At 30.4% G+C, this 23,583-nt stretch overlaps 2 protein-coding genes across 10 annotated transcripts in view; one reads left to right on the top strand and one right to left on the bottom strand.

Moving 5' to 3' along the window:
* LOC107452551 (putative uncharacterized protein DDB_G0282133) overlaps positions 1 to 13,186 on the bottom strand; it is a 66,032-nt gene extending 52,846 nt beyond the window's left edge. For 2 of the 9 annotated variants that reach the window (XM_043046743.2, XM_043046745.2), the window contains exons 1-4: positions 12,812 to 13,173; positions 9,708 to 9,746; positions 2,266 to 2,355; positions 332 to 424 (exon numbers count right to left, since the gene is read on the bottom strand). In XM_043046743.2, the coding sequence (XP_042902677.1) occupies positions 332 to 424; positions 2,266 to 2,355; positions 9,708 to 9,732 (208 nt within the window). In that variant the 5' untranslated portion in view covers positions 9,733 to 9,746; positions 12,812 to 13,173. Of the gene's footprint in view, positions 1 to 331; positions 425 to 2,265; positions 2,356 to 9,707; positions 9,747 to 10,101; positions 10,209 to 12,811 lie in introns of those variants that run through there. The other 7 variants (XM_071177478.1, XM_071177479.1, XM_043046741.2 and 4 more) reach the window with 6 other exon arrangements.
* A 3,988-nt stretch (positions 13,187 to 17,174) lies between these two features.
* LOC107452568 (coiled-coil domain-containing protein 66) overlaps positions 17,175 to 23,583 on the top strand; it is a 47,904-nt gene continuing 41,495 nt past the window's right edge. Inside the window, exon 1 of the mRNA XM_043046749.2 lies at positions 17,175 to 17,504. The gene's annotated coding sequence lies outside the window, so the exon portion shown is untranslated. The remainder of the gene's footprint in view (positions 17,505 to 23,583) is intronic.

The following is a 23,583-nucleotide window of genomic DNA, read 5'->3' as shown; positions in this document are numbered from 1 at the left end:
TATTTTTAAGCTTTTTTTTATTATTTGCGCAATATCTGTCTATTACATCATTTACATAATAAATTTTTTTATGTTTAGAATTTGTGTAATTTTCAAAATTTCCCACGATTTTTCCGCGAATTTGGGGTCTTTTTTCCCGTGACAAACTTGCAGCCCTACTTATAGCAGTTAACCACCTATACCTATAGTCGAATGAAAGTTAAAAATTTTAAAATTCATTAATTCAAAAGAGTTGGAAAAGAAGTTCTAAAACATATGTTAAAAAATATAATTTTTTACATTATTTACCAAAGACATTTACAAAACTATAAGAACATTGAATCAACTAAACCTTTTGAAACACCATTTGTCAAATGAGGACTGTTGCCTCCATACTCCTTACTATGAGACTCTAGCATGCTGGTTTCACCATTTGAATTTCCATCTAAATATAACAAATCCAAGAAACATAAGAACATTAAAAAAAAGCAGCAAGCATAATTGAAAAAAATTATTTAATAACACTAGTTTGCAGATTGATGAACAATACAATATTATTCTAACATTTCATAATTGAAGACCACTAAATTGAAAGGGAATTTTTTTTCCTTCTGAATTTAAGTTTCAAAATACAAATTCATTTTTCAATAAATGTATCAAAAGTTTAATTTTAAAAACTTGATGTGGTGAAGCAATTTAGATTTTAGTTGCTGTTGTAGGTTTATGTCGCACTAGATCTAAAAAATAGGGTATATGCGATGGTCTAAAAACATCACTAAGGATGATCCGAACACAGGACATCACAATTTTTATCCTCTGCAGAGGGGGTGGTTCTTCTGCTTCAGTAGTGCGACAACCTGCACCCGCAGTTGAGCACTTCACAGTAGAACAGTTTACATAGACAACAGTTACCTTTGCAGGCTAATCAAAGTAGTCACCCACATGCTCACTGACCATAGCCAATGATACTCAACTTGGGTGTTCAACTGGGAATTGCGTCTTAATGACCAGTCCGCTGCAGAAGTAAATTATGTAAGATAAAAATAAGTTTTAAATAATTGTTTTTTCCATGGTATTTCTGAATTTCAATTGATAAGCTTTCATTATTATAATGTACTAGTGGGCTGCACCCCCTGCTCGCTAACGCTCACCAACCCCCGAAAATTGCTATGCTATCTTATATGGTTTGCTTCGCAAACCAAGCTTGCTTTGCTCGCTACTAACTTAGGTGCATTGCAAATGCACAAAATTCTAAGATTTCAAAACAATCATTCAAATCCATATAAAAAAAAATTTTTTAATAAAATTACATCTTTTTAGTAAATACTAAGTCATTAAAATAAATTTGAATTCAAATAAATGACATGTAATTCGTTAAACCTATTAGAAATGTGCTATAGTATAATTCGTGATGTAAATCAAAAATCGTCAAATAAATTCGTAATACATAAATTCGTGAAAAAAAAAGCGCTTTCGACAAAATACTAAAATAGAGATCTATCGACAAAGACTACTCACTTCTGCCTAGCTTAATAGTATGAGATTGCCACAACTAATGCTCTCTGGTTATTTCAGTTTCCGTTTTTAAAAGCGCTATATGTTGAGCCACCTCAGCTAGATTTGTCATGTGACATTTTTAGAGGCAATCATTGGTCGATTCACCGTGTAAGAGAAATAGTAACGTAAACAAAACAAAGCAAACGTTGCCACAGGCAGGAAAGAAATACAGCCAAAATTTGGGAGTCACGTAAGAGAATTATATACATTAGATTTTATGGACAAATCAAGTAGCTGCTGCTAGCAAATAAAAGAATAAAAATTAATGTGCATATAGATGAAAATTAACTCTGTGATAACTCTTTAAATTAACTCTATACACACATAAAAGTTGCATTTCGAGCTACACTTTCCTCTTGTGAGGAAAGTTAGTAATCTTGTGCTATTACATCTTGATTAAAAAGTAAAATGTTGTTTAAGAGAGAAATGTATTTAACACTTGCTTATTTGAAGGATCCCCAGAGAGTTTAAAGAAATTTAAATTAAAGCATTTAACATGGAGAAAAATGAATTCTTAATTTCAGCAATATAGTGACTTAGAAATATGCAAACTTTAAATAATTTTAAAACATCTTTAAAGTAGTGCATATTTTTGTTGCAATTAATCAGTCTGAATTGGTTTCTGAAATAATTATGAAGCACAATTAATAAACTTACATTTCATATTTTATTGAAGAAAAAAGTAAGATTTAGAGAATAGGGTGAAATAGTAAAATTGATAATACATACCTTTATTTTCAAAACCATTCATTAATGAGTTTTTTTTACCCCTATCAAATTGTTTCCCTGCTTTTGTTGAAGGTTTGAAATTGTAAAAATCTATATAGAATATAAGAAAAGAATTTTCAGAAAGAGTATTAATTAAGAAAAAAAATTTAAAAATAAATAAATTAAAAGCATGTTTTTATTGTGCAGTTAAAAATTCATTAAAATTATAGTCTTACTTCTTTCATTCTGCACTTTTCTTATGATTCAATTATAAAAACTTTGTTATAAGAATTAAAATTTATAATATTTTTCAGTCAAAGGTTCAGTCAAAATGCCATTCTAAAATTATGTGCTAACGCTTATATGAAGTTTTTATATCAAACATTATTTAGAACATAAGAACAGCCATGGATAGATTTTGCAAAAATGATGCTGCAATTTTTTAAGACTAGGTGGCTCAAATTCTTAAAATTGCCTTAAAAAAAACTGAAACAGAATAGAGAAAAAACATAATTTGAAATCATATATACATACAATTAAATTATATACACAATTGTATGTATATATATATATATATATATATATATGTTTAGATTTTTCAATATTGGTTCCAGAATGACTTTCAATATTGGAACAAGATTCATTTCTATCTAGGACCATTATTGAAAAATATAGACATCCCAATGTTTACCCAACATTATAAATCTATAAAGGTCACACATAGAAAATGATATTGGTTCATTATTGAAAACCATTCTAGGACCAATATTACAAAATATAGACACCCTTATATTGGCTTGTATTTAGTTATTTGAGGCACACGTGTTCAGATCACGTGGGAAAGTCACCTATGTAGATTGTTTATTGAAACAAGCTTGTCTGCGAGCAGCCTTTGTGGTGCTAAGTTGCCGACAATGCCAACCCTCATCTATTATGAGGTAACTCAAGATAGAATCAGGTTAACATATATACTAGCGAACTGGAATTTAAAGGTTATAGTGGTAATTAAGCTACAGGCTCTATATCGTAAGCCTACACGGATCTTACATAGAAATTAATATTGGTCCTCAACTCACCCAAGATATCATCCTGCTCTTAAACGAAATAACCACGGCCCAAAGAGCATGTATCCTTCAATGGATACCAGCACACGTCAATACTGATGGTAATGAGAAAGCTATAGATAGATAGCCCGAGATAACTCCCAAATTTCCAACAGCCTGACCCTAACTGATGCTGATGCGATAGCCAGCAGCAGACTACTTTTTGCTACCTCTCAAAAGCACTCCATCTCTGCCTTAAACTGTGATCGAGCCATTTCCACAACCATAGCTAGATTGAGGACTAAAATTCTTCAAGGGAATGAAAATATCTCCCGATGGTCATCGAAGCTACAGAAGTTGCCCTCACTGCATCGACACCGAACTCTCTCCCGACCATGTCTTTGATTGCCCAGCCATATTGGCGAAGCTCTTCAGGATCTATCTGGATCCCCTGCAGCAACTCCTCTATTCCATAGAGATTAGTGATGTGGCCAAAGCTGTTTTAGATACTCTTGGACAAATTTAATTTTCCTTGCACTACTGGACAAGACAACAATATTGGTCCTATGTTCAAAACCATTCGAGGACCAATATTATAAAATATAGACACCCCAATAGTGGCCCTATATTGTAAACCTATAAAGGTCCTAAATGAAAATAAATATTTGGACAGAATATAAACCAATTCTAGGACCTATTATTACAAAACTTATACACCTCATTCTCAGTCCGATATCGAAAGCCATTCTAAATCCATTCTCTAGAAATATATAAGACCATTATAGACTTGAAATTAAGAACCAGTTTTGTATTTACATCTAATGAACCTGGAAAGACTTATAGGCCTTTAATAATATCCATTTCTATATTTAGTTCCTTAATAAGTGTTTTACAATACAAACAACAGATTTAACCTATAATAGATTTTTCTATTTTGCTCAAAGACATTTTTGATTATTTCACAATAGTCCAAGTACAATATAAACATTCACCCTTTGAAAAGAAATATTTTTTTCTTTGTTTGTCTTTTAAACTTCTGATAGTTCATATAAAATTTTTCTAAAATTGCACAGGATAGAAAGAAACTTTTTGCTTAGGATTATTTATTATGAAATAAGAAAACCACTGTGTTGCCTTCTAATGAGGAACCGGGTTTGAATCCTAGCAATGGCTGGTCGATGCGAATTCTGCACCCAGGTCGTACTGAGTGCAAGCTAGCATAAGATATCCTCAGTGGTAACCGTATCATGGTTTAGAGTTCCCTGACTGTTAGGCTAACCAAGGGAGGTTTTCCTCTCCATGCTACTCAAATGCAAGTTAGTTCCATCAAAAAGTTACAAATGAAGGCAAATTTATCTCAATGCTTGATCAAGGGCCGGGATAGCCTGGTCGGTAGGGCGCTGGGCCCATATTCAAGAGGTCGTGGGTTCGATCCTCGCCGGCCGAAGACTCTCCGTGTAGTAAGTGGTGACTGATGCACGTTAAATCTGNCTCCACGTAGTCAAATTTCTGCCACTTCCTGATCCAGAAGTTCCCTTGTCTTCTGGATTGGATTCAAAATTATTATGCTACAGAGTTGAACATTAGTACTCCTAAACCCAAAAATTGAGTCGGCTGTTCAACGACGGTTATAAAATAAAATAAAATGCTTGATCAAGGAGTTCCCTTGCCTTTTGGATTAGGATCAAAATTAAAAGTTTACGGAGTTGAACATTGGTAGTCGTAAACCCAGAACTGGGTCGGCTGTTCAACGGCAGTTATAAAATAAGATATTTACCTTGGTCAAAATGACAAGTTCTGATAGTCGAAAATCAAGTTACCAAGCACTGTATGTTATGATTTTATTATAAAAGTAGCACTGGAGTTATATTGATGGCTATCCCCACATGAGATTTGAAAACAACTAAGTATGATTTTAGAAAAAAGCGTTTATTATTTTACCTTTTAGGTTTCATTTAACGGCCATAAAATATCGAGTTAATCGGCCAATTTTAAATAGGGTATACATTAGATGAATAACGTCCTTAAATTATCGCGTGAATCGTACAATTCTATATATATATATGGCGTATATCGGTTGAGTAACGGCCACAAAATATAGGGTCAATCAGACAATTTTAGGTAGGTTTTATATTGTCTTAATAACGGCTATAAAACATCGTTTCAGTTGGACACTTCTATATAGAACCAACATAGGCTGAATAACTGTTACAAAATATCGGGTGAACTTGACAATTCTGTATAGGGCTGATATTGGCGAAATAACGGTAATAAAATATCGGATCAATTGGATTATTTTATATAGGGTAAACTTTGGCTGAATAGTGGCTATATGATATCGAGTGAATTGAACAATTCTATATATAGCCTATATTGGTTGAGTAACGGTTATAAAATATGGAGACAATTGTACAATTTCAAAGAGGGTTTATATTGGCTGAATAATGGTTAAAAAAATACTGGATGAATCAAACTATTCTACATAGGGCCCACATTTATTATATAACGGCTTTAAAATATTGTGTGAATCGTAAAATTTTATCTATGGTCAATATTGGCTGAGTAACGGCTATAAAATATCGGGACAATTGTTCAAAGTTATGCAGGGTTTATATTGGGTGAATAACAGCTATAAAACATCGGTAGAGTACGACACTTCTATATTGAACTGATATAGTCTGAATAATGGCTTTAAAATATTGGGTGAACTTAACAAATCTGTATAGGGCCAATATTGGGAAAATAAGGGAAAAAATATCAGGTGAATTTGATAATTTTATATAGGATAAACAGCGGCTGAATAGTGGCTATAAAATTTCGGGTGAATCGAACATTTCTATACCTGTCCAATATTGGCAAAATAATGGCCCTTTAAAACCTTGTTGAGCCAAGATTGGTGAATATTGGCCCAATGAGTTCCCAAGTTATTTTGCTACTGGGGTGTATATATATATAGACACACATACATACACAGGGTGTGGTAAAAAAAAAAAAACAGGACAAAAATTTTTTGATATAACTTTTTTAAAATAAATTGATTAATAAAATATAACAAATAATAAAATACTACAAATAGTAAGAAGAGTAGACTTTTACTAATAAATAAATTTAATTGGTTTCACAGTGGCCAATTAAATTTATTTGTAAAAGTTCATTACTCTTACTTATTACATTTTGTTAATTCATTTAATTATATTAATAAAGTTATCTCAAAAATGATTAATCCAGGTTTTTTTTGCCACACCCTGTATATATATGCATTTTTCATTTTCTTCCTTGCTTCATTTATAATTTTTCAATCACATACATGGTTAACCACAGCATACTATGGTTTTGTGAAATTTGGCTACTTGCCAAATAGGGGTGAAAACGAAATTTTTGAGTAGGAAATGTGTTTTATCTTAAACATAAATGTCACAAGTTTGGCAGTTGCCACCATCTCAAATTCCCTGATTTTTTTTAGACTATTTCAAAATTCCCCGACTTTTCCCTGTTTTCTAAGTAGCGTAGTAACTTTGACAAGTGCTGATATTGGCTTAGAAACGCAAAGCGTAGTTAAAGAATTTGAAGGAATTGGATGGAAGATTCATATCAATAAACAAATTATTATAGTCCGTTCAGCGAAAAGATAGACAAGGTGTAAACAAGAAAATATATCACTTATCAGGGTCAATCCCGAGGTGCTAAATAGGCGGTGAATATTTATTACCTTTTTTACTCATACAATGATGGAGAACGAAAACAATTCAGTGTTTAGTTCTGTTAAAAAGCACACGAAAAAACCACACTTGAAGAAAACTGAACCAATCATTACCATACTACCATATCATTGCGAACTTATTCAAATCGAGTTGGGCATAAGAAATTTTTTTTTGTAGTTATAGAGAACAAAACTTTTAGTTGGTGATGCAGAAGGATTGTGAAAAAAATTTAATGGTGTTGGACCAACAGAGGGGAATAATTACATAGAAATAGTGAAACAAATAGAAAATCATATGTGGGAATTAGATTACCCAATTGAAAATACTATAGATTTAATCGTTATCAATGTAGCTTCTAACAGTGATTTGTCATGTTCATTCGATGTTAAGATAAGTACTTTATCTTACAACTTTTTGCTTAAATCAATTATTTACATTTATAAATAAATTGGTTATTGTTATTTATATTTAAATTTACTAATAATATTTTTATCTTACCTTTAACATGTTGCTGTATCAGCTAATAATGTAAAAATTTACGGCTGAATTTTACACTATCATTTTGTTATTTTTTTATATCATAGCAAGCATAATAATATAAAATTAATAAGTTTGCAAGTAAGTGGTTTACAATTGCATGAATACTTTAAAATAGAAATTCTATTTTTAGTATATTAGAAATTTAGAGTTTCATAGTATTCTCTATCAATCATGCATTTATAGCAAACAAAATAACTACTCTGTAATTCGTTTCTATCATAAGTCTGCAAAAATAAAAAACACAGAAAAAATCCTCAAATGTAGCTAACTAGATCGAGATTTTGGCAATCAATCTGATTACTATTAGTCTATCTTTTCTGTGAACACACTATAAATAATAAAAAAGTTGCAATAATAAAAAGTAGTGATGTAATTCTAAAAATGCTTCAATTTCACATATTTGTTTTCATGAAGGAAAAATTAAGAATCTAGAAAGATTGGCTAAAATTAATGAATAATGCTAAAAAATGTCATTTGAAAATTTTATTTTACAAATTATATTAAATAATAGTTATTCTTCATTAACATAGAGATACTCTGTTGCCAATTATTCTATCATTTTTATAATACTTTTTCAGGTAAAATATGTTTTCATCAAAATAAGTCTAGTATTTAAGAGTAAATATATATAATAATTTTGTGTACTTACAATATACTGACCTCACGTTATGACAATCTTTTTCGTTTGGATAATAAAGCATGTTATATTTAGTGTGAATTATATAATGGTGTATAATATAAGATTACATCATGCAATATACTGAACTTTCTTCATAATACAAAAACACAGTATTTTTATGCCCATTGTTTTAAGATGAACTAATCTTAAAAATAATTTATCCCAGATAATCTTTATATTATATATNGAACTTGTATGTTTGTTTAGGAACATATGTATCTAAAATTAAAAGGCTTAATCCTAGTATACGTTACATAGTAGATTTGGCAAAATTGGCAATGTTTGGAAGATTGATACGGTTTGTAACCAATAGTTGAAGATTTGTCTAGACATTAATTTTTTTAATGACTCTTTTCTAATTGTGCAGATTCAAAAAATAAGGAGATTGTATTTCGTACTGGAAATGGATATTTGACATTATGTTGATGTATATGACTGATTTCTATTTCTGCAAATGGGAGAAGACTACTGACATAATGGATGTTTTATTTTGTCCAAGCAATATTTTATGCAGAAATTTAATTGCCAAATTTTAGTTTTAGGATTGAATTAATTTTTCCTATGTAATGAATGCTATGGTAGGTGTTATTTTGAATAGAATATTGTATGTGCATAATAAGTGTGGTTGTACATGAAAAGATTTAATATTATGTCGGATAAATTTTTTATTCCTGAGCAATTGCTAAAAAGTGGTATAATTTTCTTTCAGATATTTTGAAGAAAATAAATGTAATACACCTATTAGCTCCCATACCACAGGTCATGGGTTCGATCCTCGGAAGGGGCAAGGTTGACTCAGCCTTTCATTCCTTCAATGGGTCGATAAATGAGTACCAAGCATGCTTGGGAACTAAACACTGGGGGCTCTGCGTTCGGCTGACCACCTGACCAGAACATCTGCTCCTGCACCCCAGAGCCCAAGGTCAAGAAAACTGAGATGGGCACAGTAGGCCTTGGTCTTCTATGGGCTGCCACGCCACTGAGTTTAGTTTTAGATACACATATTAAAAGTTAGTAACTTCAATGTGTTTAGTGTTGTATCTTTCTTTTATGCCTGTTTAGTGTAGTTTAATAATAGTTTTGCTTCCTATATCACTATATTTTTATAAAACTTCTAACAGAAACATATCAAAACATGTTTAGTGAAAGAATAGTTTGATATTATCTTAATATGCGATCTACCTGTGTAATATACATTTATTCTTTTATTAGTTACATTTTAGCATTGCTCTTTTAGTGTGACATTGTCTGGTAAACATTTGCTCTATATATGTTTGCTATTCTCAGGTTACAATTTCCCTTATTTTCGCCAACGCCAATTCTGAGCAACAATTGTAATAAACGTCATTGGCAATAATTTAGCATCAATGCATCATTTCAGAGTTACCAACATTTTTCAAAATTGCACCGTAAGTTGTAATGTATACAAGAATTTTACCAATTAAAAGGTTAATGACTAAAGAAAACAAACATTCAAATATCAAAATATAATATAATTACTTTGCTCAGGGAACTTGGCAGCCATTTTGGTTACAGAATCTATGACAAAGAAGAAAAAAATCCATTAATTTCTAAGAATTGTTTTTAAGCAATAGAAATAAAAATAAATTTAGTCTAAAAAATAAGAATGAGATTATATCTAGAAGCAAATTTTTTTTCTTTCTAAATGATCCACAATATCTTTATAATATAACTTAAAATATAGAAGCCCTATTTCATATTTCTGATATTCAAAGAAAGCATTCTGTTAATGCATCATTAAAGCACTTTTAAGTTGCTGAACTATGTATGGCATTGAAGTAGAAATTACTGCTGCACAAAACAAACAATGATAAACAAACAAGATAAACAATAATAAATTGTTTGATCTTATATATACAGCGATTCTGCTTACCAATCTAACCAGTCAAACATAAAAAAAAAGTTATTATGAGTCTCAGGGAACGTGTAATTCTCCAGTAAGAAATAAAATACAGCGCGTCGGCAGAACTATAACCAATCCTAAAATAGATAAATTCACAGATGATAATTAATTTATGAATACTTGGCATTTAATTTAACTTAAAAATATATAACCAAACTAAAAATATATTCATTACTTCTCTTTGCTAAAAGATTAAAGAGAAAATTAGAATACTTCTCAATATCATATTACATCATTGCTTTTTGTTGATGCAGCCATTTGATCAATCCAAATTAAAAACTTTTACTGTTCAAATATTGTTTCGAAATTCTTAGTTTTATTTTCCAATAGAAAGAATAATTATAAATGTGCATATTAATAGATGGATTATGAGGTAAAACATTCATAATTTAAATAAGAACTCTTTTTTAAAGCATTTGCTTGACCAATAAGTTTGAAAGTCTTTGATCTTAAGGAACTGCAGTATCTAAAATCTACAATACTGGAATGACATGTCACTCATACATAAACATATTATCAGGGTCTGCAAAAAAGATGGGCGATCGCCCAGAGCACTGGATTATGGGACGCCGAACAAGACCTAAATTTAATGTTCTCAAAATTATTCATTTCCTTTTTTTTAACTATATATATATACATATATGTGTAGTCGAAGTGTGGCTCAGGTGCCCCAGGTTCTAATCCCAGAGGTGGCTGATCAATACAGATTCTGCTTCTGCCTCACACTGATTATAGTGTTCACTTAAAATATCCTTAGTGGCAGATGGATCACAATCATGTCTTAGAATCTCCTTAACGCTGTATAACTGTTAAAGGTTTTCATGGTTCTCCTCTCCATGCAAAGCAATCCATCTGGTGTGGGAGGCACTGTACATTATATTAATTACCTAGATAACATAATAAAATACCTATCTAACATTATATAGGTATACATAATAGGTATAATATATAGGTTTGGAAAAAATACCTATATAACATTATATAGATACTTTTGTCCCAGTGCCGGTTTGTTTAGTTAAACTTTTTTTATTAAGAGAATTACATTTTCTTTTTATTCAGAATGTTAAATATTTATTTTCAGTTTATGAAAGCAAATGACTACTTTAATTAATGATTTAATGTACTTTTATTCATATTTATGAATTTAAATAAATGTTTAGCATTTGCATTTTTAGGTTTCAGACTGGGGTTGGAAAATGATTCTCTGAAATATGATTTTCTGGCAGAAAAATTGTAAATAAAAGTGCAAAAACCAAGTTTCAACAGTGAGACTACACCAGCGAGGCTCGAGAACATCTTCCATTGGCACTGCGTATTATGTTTGTTTGATTTAAAATTAAACATTTTAAAAGTTAAAATTATTATGGTTAATGAAGTAACTGAGAGTTATCACATTATTTGCAATGTTATTGGCTTTCCTGTATTAGCACACTATCAAGAACTTACTAATATATTTTATTATAATCTACCTACTGTGCAAGTTCCCCTGCACTCAAAAAAGGTTGAGCACCCTTATTCTGAATTATTTGAAATAAAATATATAAAATACCTAATATCACCCTTGAACTTTAATTTGAATTTATTGGTACTTAATACTACATTTAAACTAATTAATTTTGTCAAATGCAATCTAACTTAATTGACAAATTTGGTTCAAGTTTTGTCAACATTATCAAGCCTCTTTGAATCATGAAGAACACAAATTTAATGAAGATTTTCAAAAGGATTACAATTAAAATATTAATTGCAATTAAATTCCTTTTTTAACCAAAATTAACAATAAGAATTGTAAAAGATCAAAAACCAGAATGCTCTATCGAGCTAATCCTTGTTTAAGATAATTTCAAAAGAAAATTGCACAAGTGAACAATAATCGTACATATTTAACTGCCCTGAACCATAGAATAGATACAGATTTTCAATAAGCCTCTTTTTTTAATTGCAAAACTGATCAGATTGATCTCCAAAACTATTTTTTTAAAAAAAAAGGCAAAAGTACGAGTTTAAAACAAACATAATGGCATATTATACAGTAAGAAACATAGATAGTGATATACAATCAGTTATTGCTTAATGTTCCACAATTAACTAAATTAAACAATGGTAAATTTCAAATATATTTCGGGAAACAGCACAAGTAAAACAAAATTAAACTAACTCTATTAAGTTCAGTAAATAAAATATTTGCCTCTAAAAGTGTCAAATACATGTTTGTTTGACACATTGTAAACAATCAGCACATAAATGTTTTTGCATCAGCAAATAATGCATTTCAAATAATGATTGAACTATATCATTATTCAATTCTTATATTATATAACGATAATATTAAAATTAAGTATGCATCTGAAACATTTTGAAACTAAGCAAAAAATGTAAACAAAAGCTTTGCATCGTTGATTACCACCGGGTATACTACGCATTAACGAGCAATATAATTTAAATAAATCATAAGAGAGTTAACATTCAAAACATTTGAAAGGTAAGTTGAGTATAGAATAGTAACATCATATAAAATTGTAGCAATCATTAGCGTATATCTCTAAATAACAATTTACGTTTATCCCACACACAAGAGGATGCAGTACTACACCAGCTGACATGTTATGAAGGCACGACTTGACAGGTAAAGAGAGGTCAATTAAACGTCAGAAGCTAAATTTATTAAATAGATGCTTACTTTGTGTATCTTAGGAAGATGTTTAAACTTATTAAAAAGTAATATTAATTCTCTATTGACGCCATTTTCACTTCACTAGACAATAACTTATCTATTTAACATTTATCACTAGAAAAAACAACATAAATTAACTGAAGAAGTTCTATGGCCTGAAACCATTTTCATGACCTAGGAGATAACTTTTTTACTGTATCTCCGTGAGATCGTTCATTTTCAATCCGCAATGTTTTTTTGATTTCACATGGAAAGACATTGCCCACTAGAAACTTCCATGAAATAAATAAATACTTTCCAACGTTTACGGTAAGTGATAGTATTTGCTTGGAAATTAGTGATCATGCGCAGAACTGGTGCGCGTACTATGTTTTACAAATATATCTGAAAGTGGGGAACGAAATGGGTGATAGGTGGCGTAGAGCAGGCCTCTATACCTATGGCAACACTTTACACGAGCTAGTAGAGTCTTATAGAAGTAAGAAGTACGCTAGTATCTCTCGTAATTTTTAAATAGATCAAAAACTTTTAAGTTTGAAAACTGTTTGAAACTGAAAACTATATTGAACATAGCTCTAAAAGAAAGCATCGGGGAAATTGAAAAAAGATATTTTTAACAATTCAATCCGGAAAATGTTATGAAAGAGGAAAATATCGTAGCGTATTCCTATATAACTCAGAAGAGGAGGAGAGGAAGGAACGATCCAGTCATGGAACCGGTGTTCACCCCAGAGGGTGTATTCGAACGTTGTGATCGCGAATAGTTGACTGAATGTAAACAATAACAAGCTTGTGGCGTAACTACCACTATAAATATTAAATACCGAATAACTAGTATATAAGACATGTTAACTTGATTCATTCGTGAGGAACCTTTTGATAAATGAAGGTTGACATCATCGATAATTAATTCCCCACAAATGGTGACCTGCGGACGTGATAAGAACTTGCCAACATTGATGGATGATCCACATTAAAACAGTTGATTTGCTTAAAAAATGAAAAGATCCGATGAAGTAAATAAAGTCTCCCTGTAATAAACAGAGAAAAAAAATGAGCGAAATACTATAAACAAAAAAAAATGAAGAAAAAATATATAATGGCAAAAATGATAAAAATAAATAAACAGCACGAATCAACCAGTGGTATTCATTCATCGAATTTTATCACAGATAAAATTCTAGAAGGGGAGTAATGTGGCGTAACTACCACTATAAATATTAAATGCCGAATCACTAAGTATGTAAGACATGTTAACTTGATTCTATCTTGAGGTACCTTTTGATGAATGAAGGTTGACATCGTCGGTAATTAATTCCCCACAAGCTTCCTAAAACTGGAAAAATTCAGAAAACTTTCGGTGTATTCCTCCGCTTATGCTATGCTCACGAGGCGATGTGCGCACTGACTTAATATTCTAGGAAGTTTCATTACTGTAATTTGTGATTAAAGTTACGCGTAATTTTACCATTCATAAGAGTTTTCTGTAATTTACAAATTGTAACTGGTTGTGAGCCTAAAAGAAATTTTAAAAAACTAATATCAAAATATAAAGTTCAAGTTTCGCCATGTTTTGAGTGTTATCCCTTATTTAGCTATATATGTGTAAAATATCACAATTTGATATTTTTTGGGTTGCATCATAGCATGCTTGCAAAGTCTACCAAATTCATTTGTTGTTTGTTCCGTTAAAATTTAAATCGAAATAATGCATTATATTGCAAACTCGATTAGTATAAAAATATTGGAAGTCGCGATTTTTCAAGTTTAGGAGTAAAAATCAATCGGAAGTAGCAACCCGGAAGACTTACGATGAATTTTAACCTCTAGCTCTGGGTTTGTTTGATCAGAAATCTAGAAATAAAAATCAAATGCATCAGCTGGGATTTGAAACCACCCTCAGCTGGAAGACGGAGAGCATAACTGTTGTGCTACGAATTAAAATAAGGTAAAAGATTTTATAAGTAAATGCACTAAAACTTTAAACCGTTAGACGAAAATCGTTACCCTATCAATCACACTCATTAATTCAAAATTAATTTCGTTTAAATGCTGATTCACAGATACACACTTTTCTTGTAAGCAAAATTAAGCTTATAAAAATATTTTCCGTCATGCTTGGGAATTGGGAAATAATCTTTTCTTGAAATTGATAATTTTGATAACTAGTCTTGATGAATTTTGATAATTGGGTATAATATAGCCTACGTCATAGGTTGTGTTGTTCCTACTAAATTTAACCCATGAACGGCATTTTCNCTTGGGAATTGGGAAATAATCTTTTCTTGAAATTGATAATTTTGATAACTAGTTTTGATGAATTTTGATAATTACCGAAAACCTATTTTTATAATATTACGTTAATTTGACGACTATATATTTTTTAATTAACGTCTGAAAATTGCGTTCACCTAAACCAGGGTGTTGCTAAGAGTGATGTCATTTCTGTGTAGCATCTAGGTTGAGAATCACGGTTAAATGAGAGTACCTTTGATAGCGCAAAGAATTGTTAGTTCTAATAGCTTTTCTAATTTCTTAAAAACCTCTATAATAAATGACGAATTTGCCACAGGACAATCTTACTTTTAAATTTTTTGTCAAGTGTTGTATTTTTAAAAAAAAAATATTATAAGAATTAAATGATTCCCAAAAGCAGAGAAATTAAGTAAATGAGATTAGGTTGTAACTTTTTGCTTCAAAATTACTTGAACTCTTGGTTTCATTAAAATGTTACTTTTTGAATGTTATTTGAATTTCCGATATATTTCACAAGGCTTATGTACCTTCGCAAATTTGAAAGTTACGTACTGAAATTTATTTAGAAATTATAGGTAACATTTATGTGACCAGCGTCGTCAAAAGTATAAGAAACTGGTCGTCAAATTTGTAAAAGAATTTTTGAAAACCCTCTTCTTTATCCTTTAAAAAAACATTATTTTAGAGAATTCATGCGAGGGATCTTTGTTCTAAGAATATTAATTTGGAAAGATAAAGCAAGCCTAGCTTTCAAATAATCATACAAAAATTCAATGCCAGTTTTTTAGATTGTTGAGGTCACTGGCCAGCTTAAGCAAAATAAAAAATTCCCAGCTACAAGTTTTAATCGTGAATCTAGTTTATTATTGATAATAAATCCCTACATATATGTAGGGATTTCTTTAAAACTCGTTCCCTTACTATTATATGAAATTCTGCATGTTAGAAATTAAATGCATGCCTACACAAGAACATTTTCTTTCTTTTTCACATTTTTTTCTTAATAATTGCGATGGGGTAGATCGCATAAAAAATATGGTCAAGCAACATATTCGTTCTTTGTTTTCTTACCAAGCTTTGCGCGTTTAGCATTTAAGTTTGATCTATTGGCGATCGCAACGCTCGAATACGCCATCTGGGGAGAGACCGGTTTCATGCCTTTGACCCTTCTCCCTTCCCTCCCCTCCTCTTTCCCCCTTCTTAATATTTTTCCTTTTCACTTAATCAAAATATTTTTTAAAATTTCCATGATGCTTTTCTTTAGGACTATGTTTAATGTAGTTTTCAGTTCTATTTAGTTTTCGAACATAAAAGATTTTAATCTATATGAAAATCAAGAGAGAAACTAACGTATTTCCTTCCTCTATGACTCTCCACACGCAGGTGGCGTAGAGCAGAACTCTCTCCTTATGGCAACACACCAGCAGTCAATTTTTAATAAAAAAAGTCAAATAAATTAACGTCTGTCAGAGATAGATATAGAAATCCTCAGTACCGTTCACTCGGCATGCCATTCACGTTGCCATTCACATGCCATTCTACTCTTAAGTCATTGTACACGTATTTAATGATCTTAATTTTTCTTTTATTTTCACCAAAGAATTGAACTTTATTTATATTGAATGAAATGAATTAATAGTTTTTGCATATTTAAGAAATTTGATTGAAAATCATGCTCCTGGAGCACCACTATAANCCCAGATGGCGTATTCGAGTGTTGCGATCGCGAATAGAAATCCACAGTACCGTTCACTCGGCATGCCATTCACGTTTTTTCGATTATGAAGCTTTTCGAGGAGAAATAGATTTCGCCATTTCTATTTCTCCTCGTCATTTGGATGTGCAGGAATCGCATGCAGTCCTACTCTTAAGTCATTGTACACGTATTTAATGATCTTGATTTTTCTTTTATTTTCACCAAAGAATTGAACTTCATTTATATTGAATGAAATGAATTAATAGTTTTTGCATATTTAAGAAATTTGATTGAAAATCATGCTCCTGGAGCATGCTCCAAAAAGAACCGCCACTGGATAGAGTTCGGTTGTTGTGGTTAAAATTTTTTACGGTTGCCAAGGGATACTGTTCTCTATCATGAAAAAGTTTAAAGGCTACAAGCAACACAGTAAAAACTACCTTTTTGAATGCGAAAGTATCTTTCAGGTTTTATTTTTCTTCTGCTAGGTAAGGAAGTATTCTGTCATGCGACGCTGAATCTGTAAGTTCATTGCCATTTTATCGATTGGATTTGAGTGCCTTCAGGTAAATTCAGAGAAATAGAGTGTTGATGATATGACAAGAAGAGTTGTATAGCATAGGGAAGAACGAGTTCAATTTTCATAGCTTAATTTCGTTATCGTTAAAATCGTTTCTATTATAAAGAATTTTCAATTTGATATCTCCTCATTTGAAAAATGTATGGTGCTTCAGATAGTTTTTCTAGGTAGGTGTCAAGTTTTAATATTTGGCTATGGTCTTATTGATTTTTACATTATTCTTGGTATTTAAATATACATATGTCTTTTAGCTACAAAAAGAAGCAGAATATGCTAGACATCTACACCTTTTAAAATCACAATAAAATTTAAGTAAAATTCTAATAATAAAAGTTTACTGATTCTCATTCATTAAATTGTGACATGGTTATGAATTTCTTATATCAAAACGCGAATTTCTTGTTAAATACCGGATAAACAAGATGCCTAGTTATATTAAGTTGTCAATTAATTTAGACCTAATCGAGAAGCCAGAATACTATATTATCAGACTAATAATTAATTCAATGCATATTGTAATTTATAAAAAAGAATTGTGTATTTATATTTTACCTCCCAATTGTATATTTCCTTGCCCGACTTCTTTAGATTAAAAAAATTCTTGATAAAAAGTAGCATAACTTTTTCTGATCTCTTTTTAATTATTAACTTGTCCTTTTGATACCCGATTGTCATAATTTTACAGTGGATAAATCGCAATGAACAGTTTTGTTAATTTTTACTTTTTTACTCAACATGCCCATAGAAATATTTTAAACCACACAGCTAAGCATAACTTTTTCTGATCTCTTTTCAATTATTAACTTGTCTTTTTGATACCTGATAGTCATAATTTTACAGTGGATAAATTGCAATGAACAGTTTTGTAAATTTTTACTTTTCTACTCAACGTGCCCATAGAAATATTTTAAACCACACAGCCTGTACTGGTACTGTAACCTAAGTGTCAGTATTCATCTCAACCACCCCTAGAATCAGTGGTTGGAAGTAGCTTACTACAAGTAGTAAAACTGCTGTAGTTGCTACCTTTTTTACAGTTTGTAGTGTAATGTGCTACTTAAAGAAAGCATTGTAGTGGGTAGTACGAGTAAAAGAAAGTAGTTTGTTGTGGTGCATGGTATATTCTTTTAATATAAGTTAAGTTTAGAAACAAGGTTCTAACACAACTAATTTTTCAAATGTGATGGATAAAAATCTTCGCAGGTTCATCAATGGATACAATGAAAATGCTTTTGTGGCTGCGGCAGAGCATTAACAAGAATTATGTATTTAGAACCATGCATAACTGATATTGAAATTAACATTTACTAATGACAGATATGTAATTTATCACTTTGGGTCCCTGTTTGACAAATGTACCTGAAACATTGATTTTTTTCAAAAGAAGGGAACATATTTTTGATGTGCTTAATTTCTTAGAAGAAATAAAAGAGCATTAAACACTTAACTGAACAGCAGATATTTGATAATTTTTATAGCATTTGTTCAATTAAACATTAAATTATAAAAATTTGAAGGTTAAATGAACAAATTTGAAAAAAAAAATGTCTTAGAATAACAAACTGACCCATGTAAACATGAATAAATATTTTTTAATAATCCCTCATGTTTAATTCATGGCATTTTTTTATTTATTCAAAACCCTTTTGAACTTTGGTGTAAATTAAGTTCTCTAACACCCTTCATCTTCTTAAACTAGTAGAGTAGTTACATTTTGAAAGTAATTTGTAGTTAATTACAAGGTGTAGTAAACTACAAAATAGTGAAGTTTTTCCCACCACTGTCAGAATTTAGTATAAAGTTGTATCCAAACAAAGGAAGGACAGGACAATTGTTTCAGGACTAATTGCAGGCTGTATTGAAAAGAGTGTTGCTAAAAATCTTTAAAAAAAAGTTTTTTTTAAAGTTAAGACAATTCTGTACTTTACGGTTAACCGAGCGAAGTCAAATAGTAGTAAAATGAATAGTTGAACTCCGCCAACATTTTTACTTATTATTTTTCACTATTTTTTATTTAATTTATTTTTAAACATAATAGCAGAATATATGCAAAAATATGCAGATAAAAAAGAAGTGTAAGTCATTATTCTATGTTTATCAAAATGAAAATAATGACTCCAAGAATTAAAGTGCTGACGATTTTAAAAAAAGGTATTTTTTTGATAATAATAATCTTTTAAAATAATATCTTACAAAGTTTTTGGTGTTTTGTGGAAGGGTAGATTTCTGCATCACAATCAACATTAAAATAATTACAAGTCTTGGTGATTTGTGTCCAGTGGCCCACGAGAAACTAAAAAAATCATAACAGAAGGAGGCCAATTGGAAATGCATTGATTATTAGCCATCTGAGCGGCAAACTTATGCAAGTTTTTTTTTTAAAAAGTGCAAGATTAAAATCCATTTGGTGACTTAGTGATTGTAGATGGCGCTAGACATAACAATACAGAAATATCGCCTTGTAGAAAGTGTTGGTAGTAGTTTTCCGCTGGGACTGGGATTTGAAAAAAATAACCCGAGTTTTTCTAACAAAGATAAACCCACCTGTTTTTGTTATCCAAATCCCAGGTTTTTAATAAAAAAAAACCAGGTTTTTTTTCAGAAATACTTCAAATTTTTATTCCCACGTCCGTAATAAAATTGCAGGATTTGATTTCAACATATAAATTGAATGTTTGGTTACTCTTTATCACTTTTGTTGCAATGTAATAATTTTTTAGGAAATTTTAGATTTTTATGCTATTATTTTTATTTCTTAATGACAAACAGATTGTTTCATAAACATTTACAATTAAATAAATAATCAGTATCAACTAGTTAATATTACCTCATATCGATATATAGTTAAAATTTGTAATTGAGTTCAAGATTTCTTTAACCACATTTAAATAATCACGAAATGAAAACACAATCAGTATGTCACTTAATAGTTTTGTATAACAATAATTTTAGCTGATGATCCCGTTAAATTCTATCATAGAATTCATATATAGACTATGCTGTAACAGTGTTCTCCCTTAGCGTTTTAAAAAGGGAAACCCATCTTGCTTGCTCTTTGATTCCTATAAATGTGCCCTCTTTGCCCTTTTTGTAAAAAATAAGCCCCCATCTTTTAAAAACACTGCCTTTTTATTCATATTCCATTATTAAGAAAAATGAATTAACTGTTAAAATCATAATTACACGTAATTATCTGTGTTTGAAAGTTAAATTCTGATTACTATTACAAATAGTATTTACTTTGTTAGAATTATTGGCTGGTTTGTTAGAATTATTGTAACTGGTTAAATTTTTCTAAGTTTCTCTTTTTTTCAAGGAAGTATATTAATAAATTTTTTTTAGTGTTTTGAAAATTTAAAATTATTTAAATAAATACCTTTTTTTTAAAAAAAAATACACCTCTATTTTTAAATAATTTTCAGTATAAATTATAGAAAAAATCCTTCTAGTTTACGTTTTTTTGAAAAAAATGTATACACAGAGACTGTCTCTTAACATGCCTTTAATTATTATTTATAAACTACAAATTTTTCTCTTATTTAGATAATGAGTGAGAATTACTTTTTGAAACATACGCATAATTACACGGCAACTTAAAAATTGTTGAGCATCAAATTCAGTTATTACATGTCATCACATTTTGACTAAATGTTATCACATTTTGATAAATTTTTATGGTGTTAAGTGAGCGCCCTTTCAAAACTCTAAGTGCCCTCTTCTGTGATGAAGCACCTAGCTCTTTTTTATTCCTAGGGAGAACTCTGGATATGATCCGATTGGTTGGAACCGATCATTTGTAAAATCATATGAAAGAGAGGAATCAGTAATTGTAAAACTAATGAAGTCTATCTTATAAGATTTCTTAGACGTAGACTTAGAGGTTGGGCAGCTCCTAAGAGCAGGGCCAAACCCTAAATCATGATTAGCATGAAAGCAAGCCCTATAGCTGAAATAAAATTCAGCGAACACCATACAGGAACATCCTGCAGTTCCCAGGTTTTAACGGAATGCTGCCCCAAATGCTCAAATCTTTGAGCAGAATAGACCTCACAATCACAAAGTATATGTCGTTCTTCTTCACGATGACAACCTCGACAAAGAGAATTGGATTATAAGATTTGTTACTACATTTGCTGATGGTGAAAACAATAAATAAGCGTATGTTCCTTGAATTAACTGCCATAAAATTTGATAGTGTGAAATTGTTAATTGAGTTTCTTTTTCATAGAATGACTGAATTCCCCAAAAGGTTTAAACAATGAATCCTATGGGTATATGCTTGTTGAACCATGTATGTAATTAGTGGATGATCTCTAAAATGGAGCAATTGAATTATGTGCTAGCATTGTTATATTACAAGCATTGTTAATTAAAATAAAAGGATGTTGGATCAAAAATCTAAATTTTTTGATTCTTTAATCTATATTTCAAAAAGCCACATTTGTATTCTTAGAAAATGGGATGTCCTGAATACAAACAATGTTCAGCAATATCGGAACAAATTATGAACTAAGTATGAAAGTATATGTGAAACTTCTCAAAACCCGATTTTCGATTAGAAAGCAAAAAAAAATTAATTTTTAAAAATTTTTCTTTTCGAATTAAGCATTTAATAAGAGCAATTTTTTCTTAAAACTTTTGGGAGTATTTATCAGTAGCGTTGAACTTTCTTGATTTGTTAAAAAGATTGCGTTTTACTCATAACATACCATAGGCTTTTTAAAATTTTTTTTGTGTGTCTTGGCTAGCCACATTATTTAATTCGGAACTTAGCAACCAGAGCAAAGCTTCCCGAAGCAGGCAATTTGTAAGCAAAGATCGACGGGCCTTCAAAGGCTATTATTTTGTAGTTTGAATAGGCGCCTCAAGTGTGCGCGATTTCTCCACTCTTCACACTTTCCCCCTCTGTGGTTTCGGTAAATCGTGCTTTTTCTTACAACAGTACGTTTTAGTAATAAGTTTAAATATACTGGCTTGAAAAAAAAAACAAGATTTTCCGAAACTATGGAAACAGGGAAGTGTAAAGAGTGGATAAATCACGTAATCTTGAAACTCTTATTCTATTTACAAAGAATATAGATAATAAATAAGTAGGAGGACAAAGGATAAGACGATTTTACAATACGAAGAACGTACGTACTGTTGTATTTAGTGTGTGCATAAGGAAAGAAAAAAGAGTCACCCTGAATAACTTTTGATCCGAATGGATCTTCAATGTTCTAGAACTCAATCTTGATAGTTCGAGAGAGTGACTTCAAAAAATATGCTAATTAATTTGACGATATTTAGCATATTTTTATTTTAGTATATTTAGCACATTTTATGTTACGAAATCAGATACCAAAACGTACTTTCTTTGAATAAACATAACCTTTTTTTCAGATTTCTGACCCCAGAAATATAGGGGGTAGCCACAATCCGAGAAATAATAGTCCCAATAGTTAGATCTGCAGAGCGACCCAAAGTTTGGACCTCCTAATGTTAACTTTATTTTTTGCGTATTTTCTATAAATTGAGAACTTTGTAAGCGAATAGAAAAAATTTTACAATTATTTTATTTAATAATAGTCGAAAAAATTTTGAATTGAAAGTTATACAATTTTTTTACATCATTTTGAATAATAAATTTTGCATAAGAAAATACAGAAAATTTGGACGAAATCAATCGAATAGTAAAAAAAATAAATTTTTAAAACTACGATTTTTTTTAAATTTTATATTTTGACTTCTCAAGAACTATTCGACCGATTTCGCTCAAATTTTGTACTTTGATGTGCAAAATTAAATTTTTTAAAATGATGTAAAACATTAAACATTGTATACCTTACAATTCAAATTTTTTTTCGCCTATTGTTAAGTAAAATAATAAATATTAACTATAGGTTATTTTTTGCTTGAAAATATCTATGGACAAACGGATTTTATAATTGCTTGCAAAATATTTCCCATTCGCTTAAAATGTTTTCGAGCTATAACGAAATACGCAAAAAATAAAAGAAACATTTGGAGGTCCAAACTATGGTTATTCACTGCTGATTAAACTATTGAGACCATATCTCCTAGATTGCTCCTACCTTCTATATTTTGGAGGTTAAAATTCAGAATCCGCTTTAAAAAAAAAGAAAGTTTTGTTTATTCAGAGAAACTACGTTTTTGTGTCTAATTTCGTAACATAATCATCTGCACTAATATATATATATANTTTACGACTACTAATGTTCAACTCAGTAGTCTTGTAATTTTGAA

This window comes from Parasteatoda tepidariorum, chromosome 2, assembly GCF_043381705.1.
Source record: "Parasteatoda tepidariorum isolate YZ-2023 chromosome 2, CAS_Ptep_4.0, whole genome shotgun sequence".
In the NCBI taxonomy this organism is placed as follows: Eukaryota; Metazoa; Arthropoda; class Arachnida; order Araneae; family Theridiidae; genus Parasteatoda; species Parasteatoda tepidariorum.
Note: the sequence above shows the minus strand (reverse complement) of the source record. Positions and strands in the feature narration are given on the sequence as shown.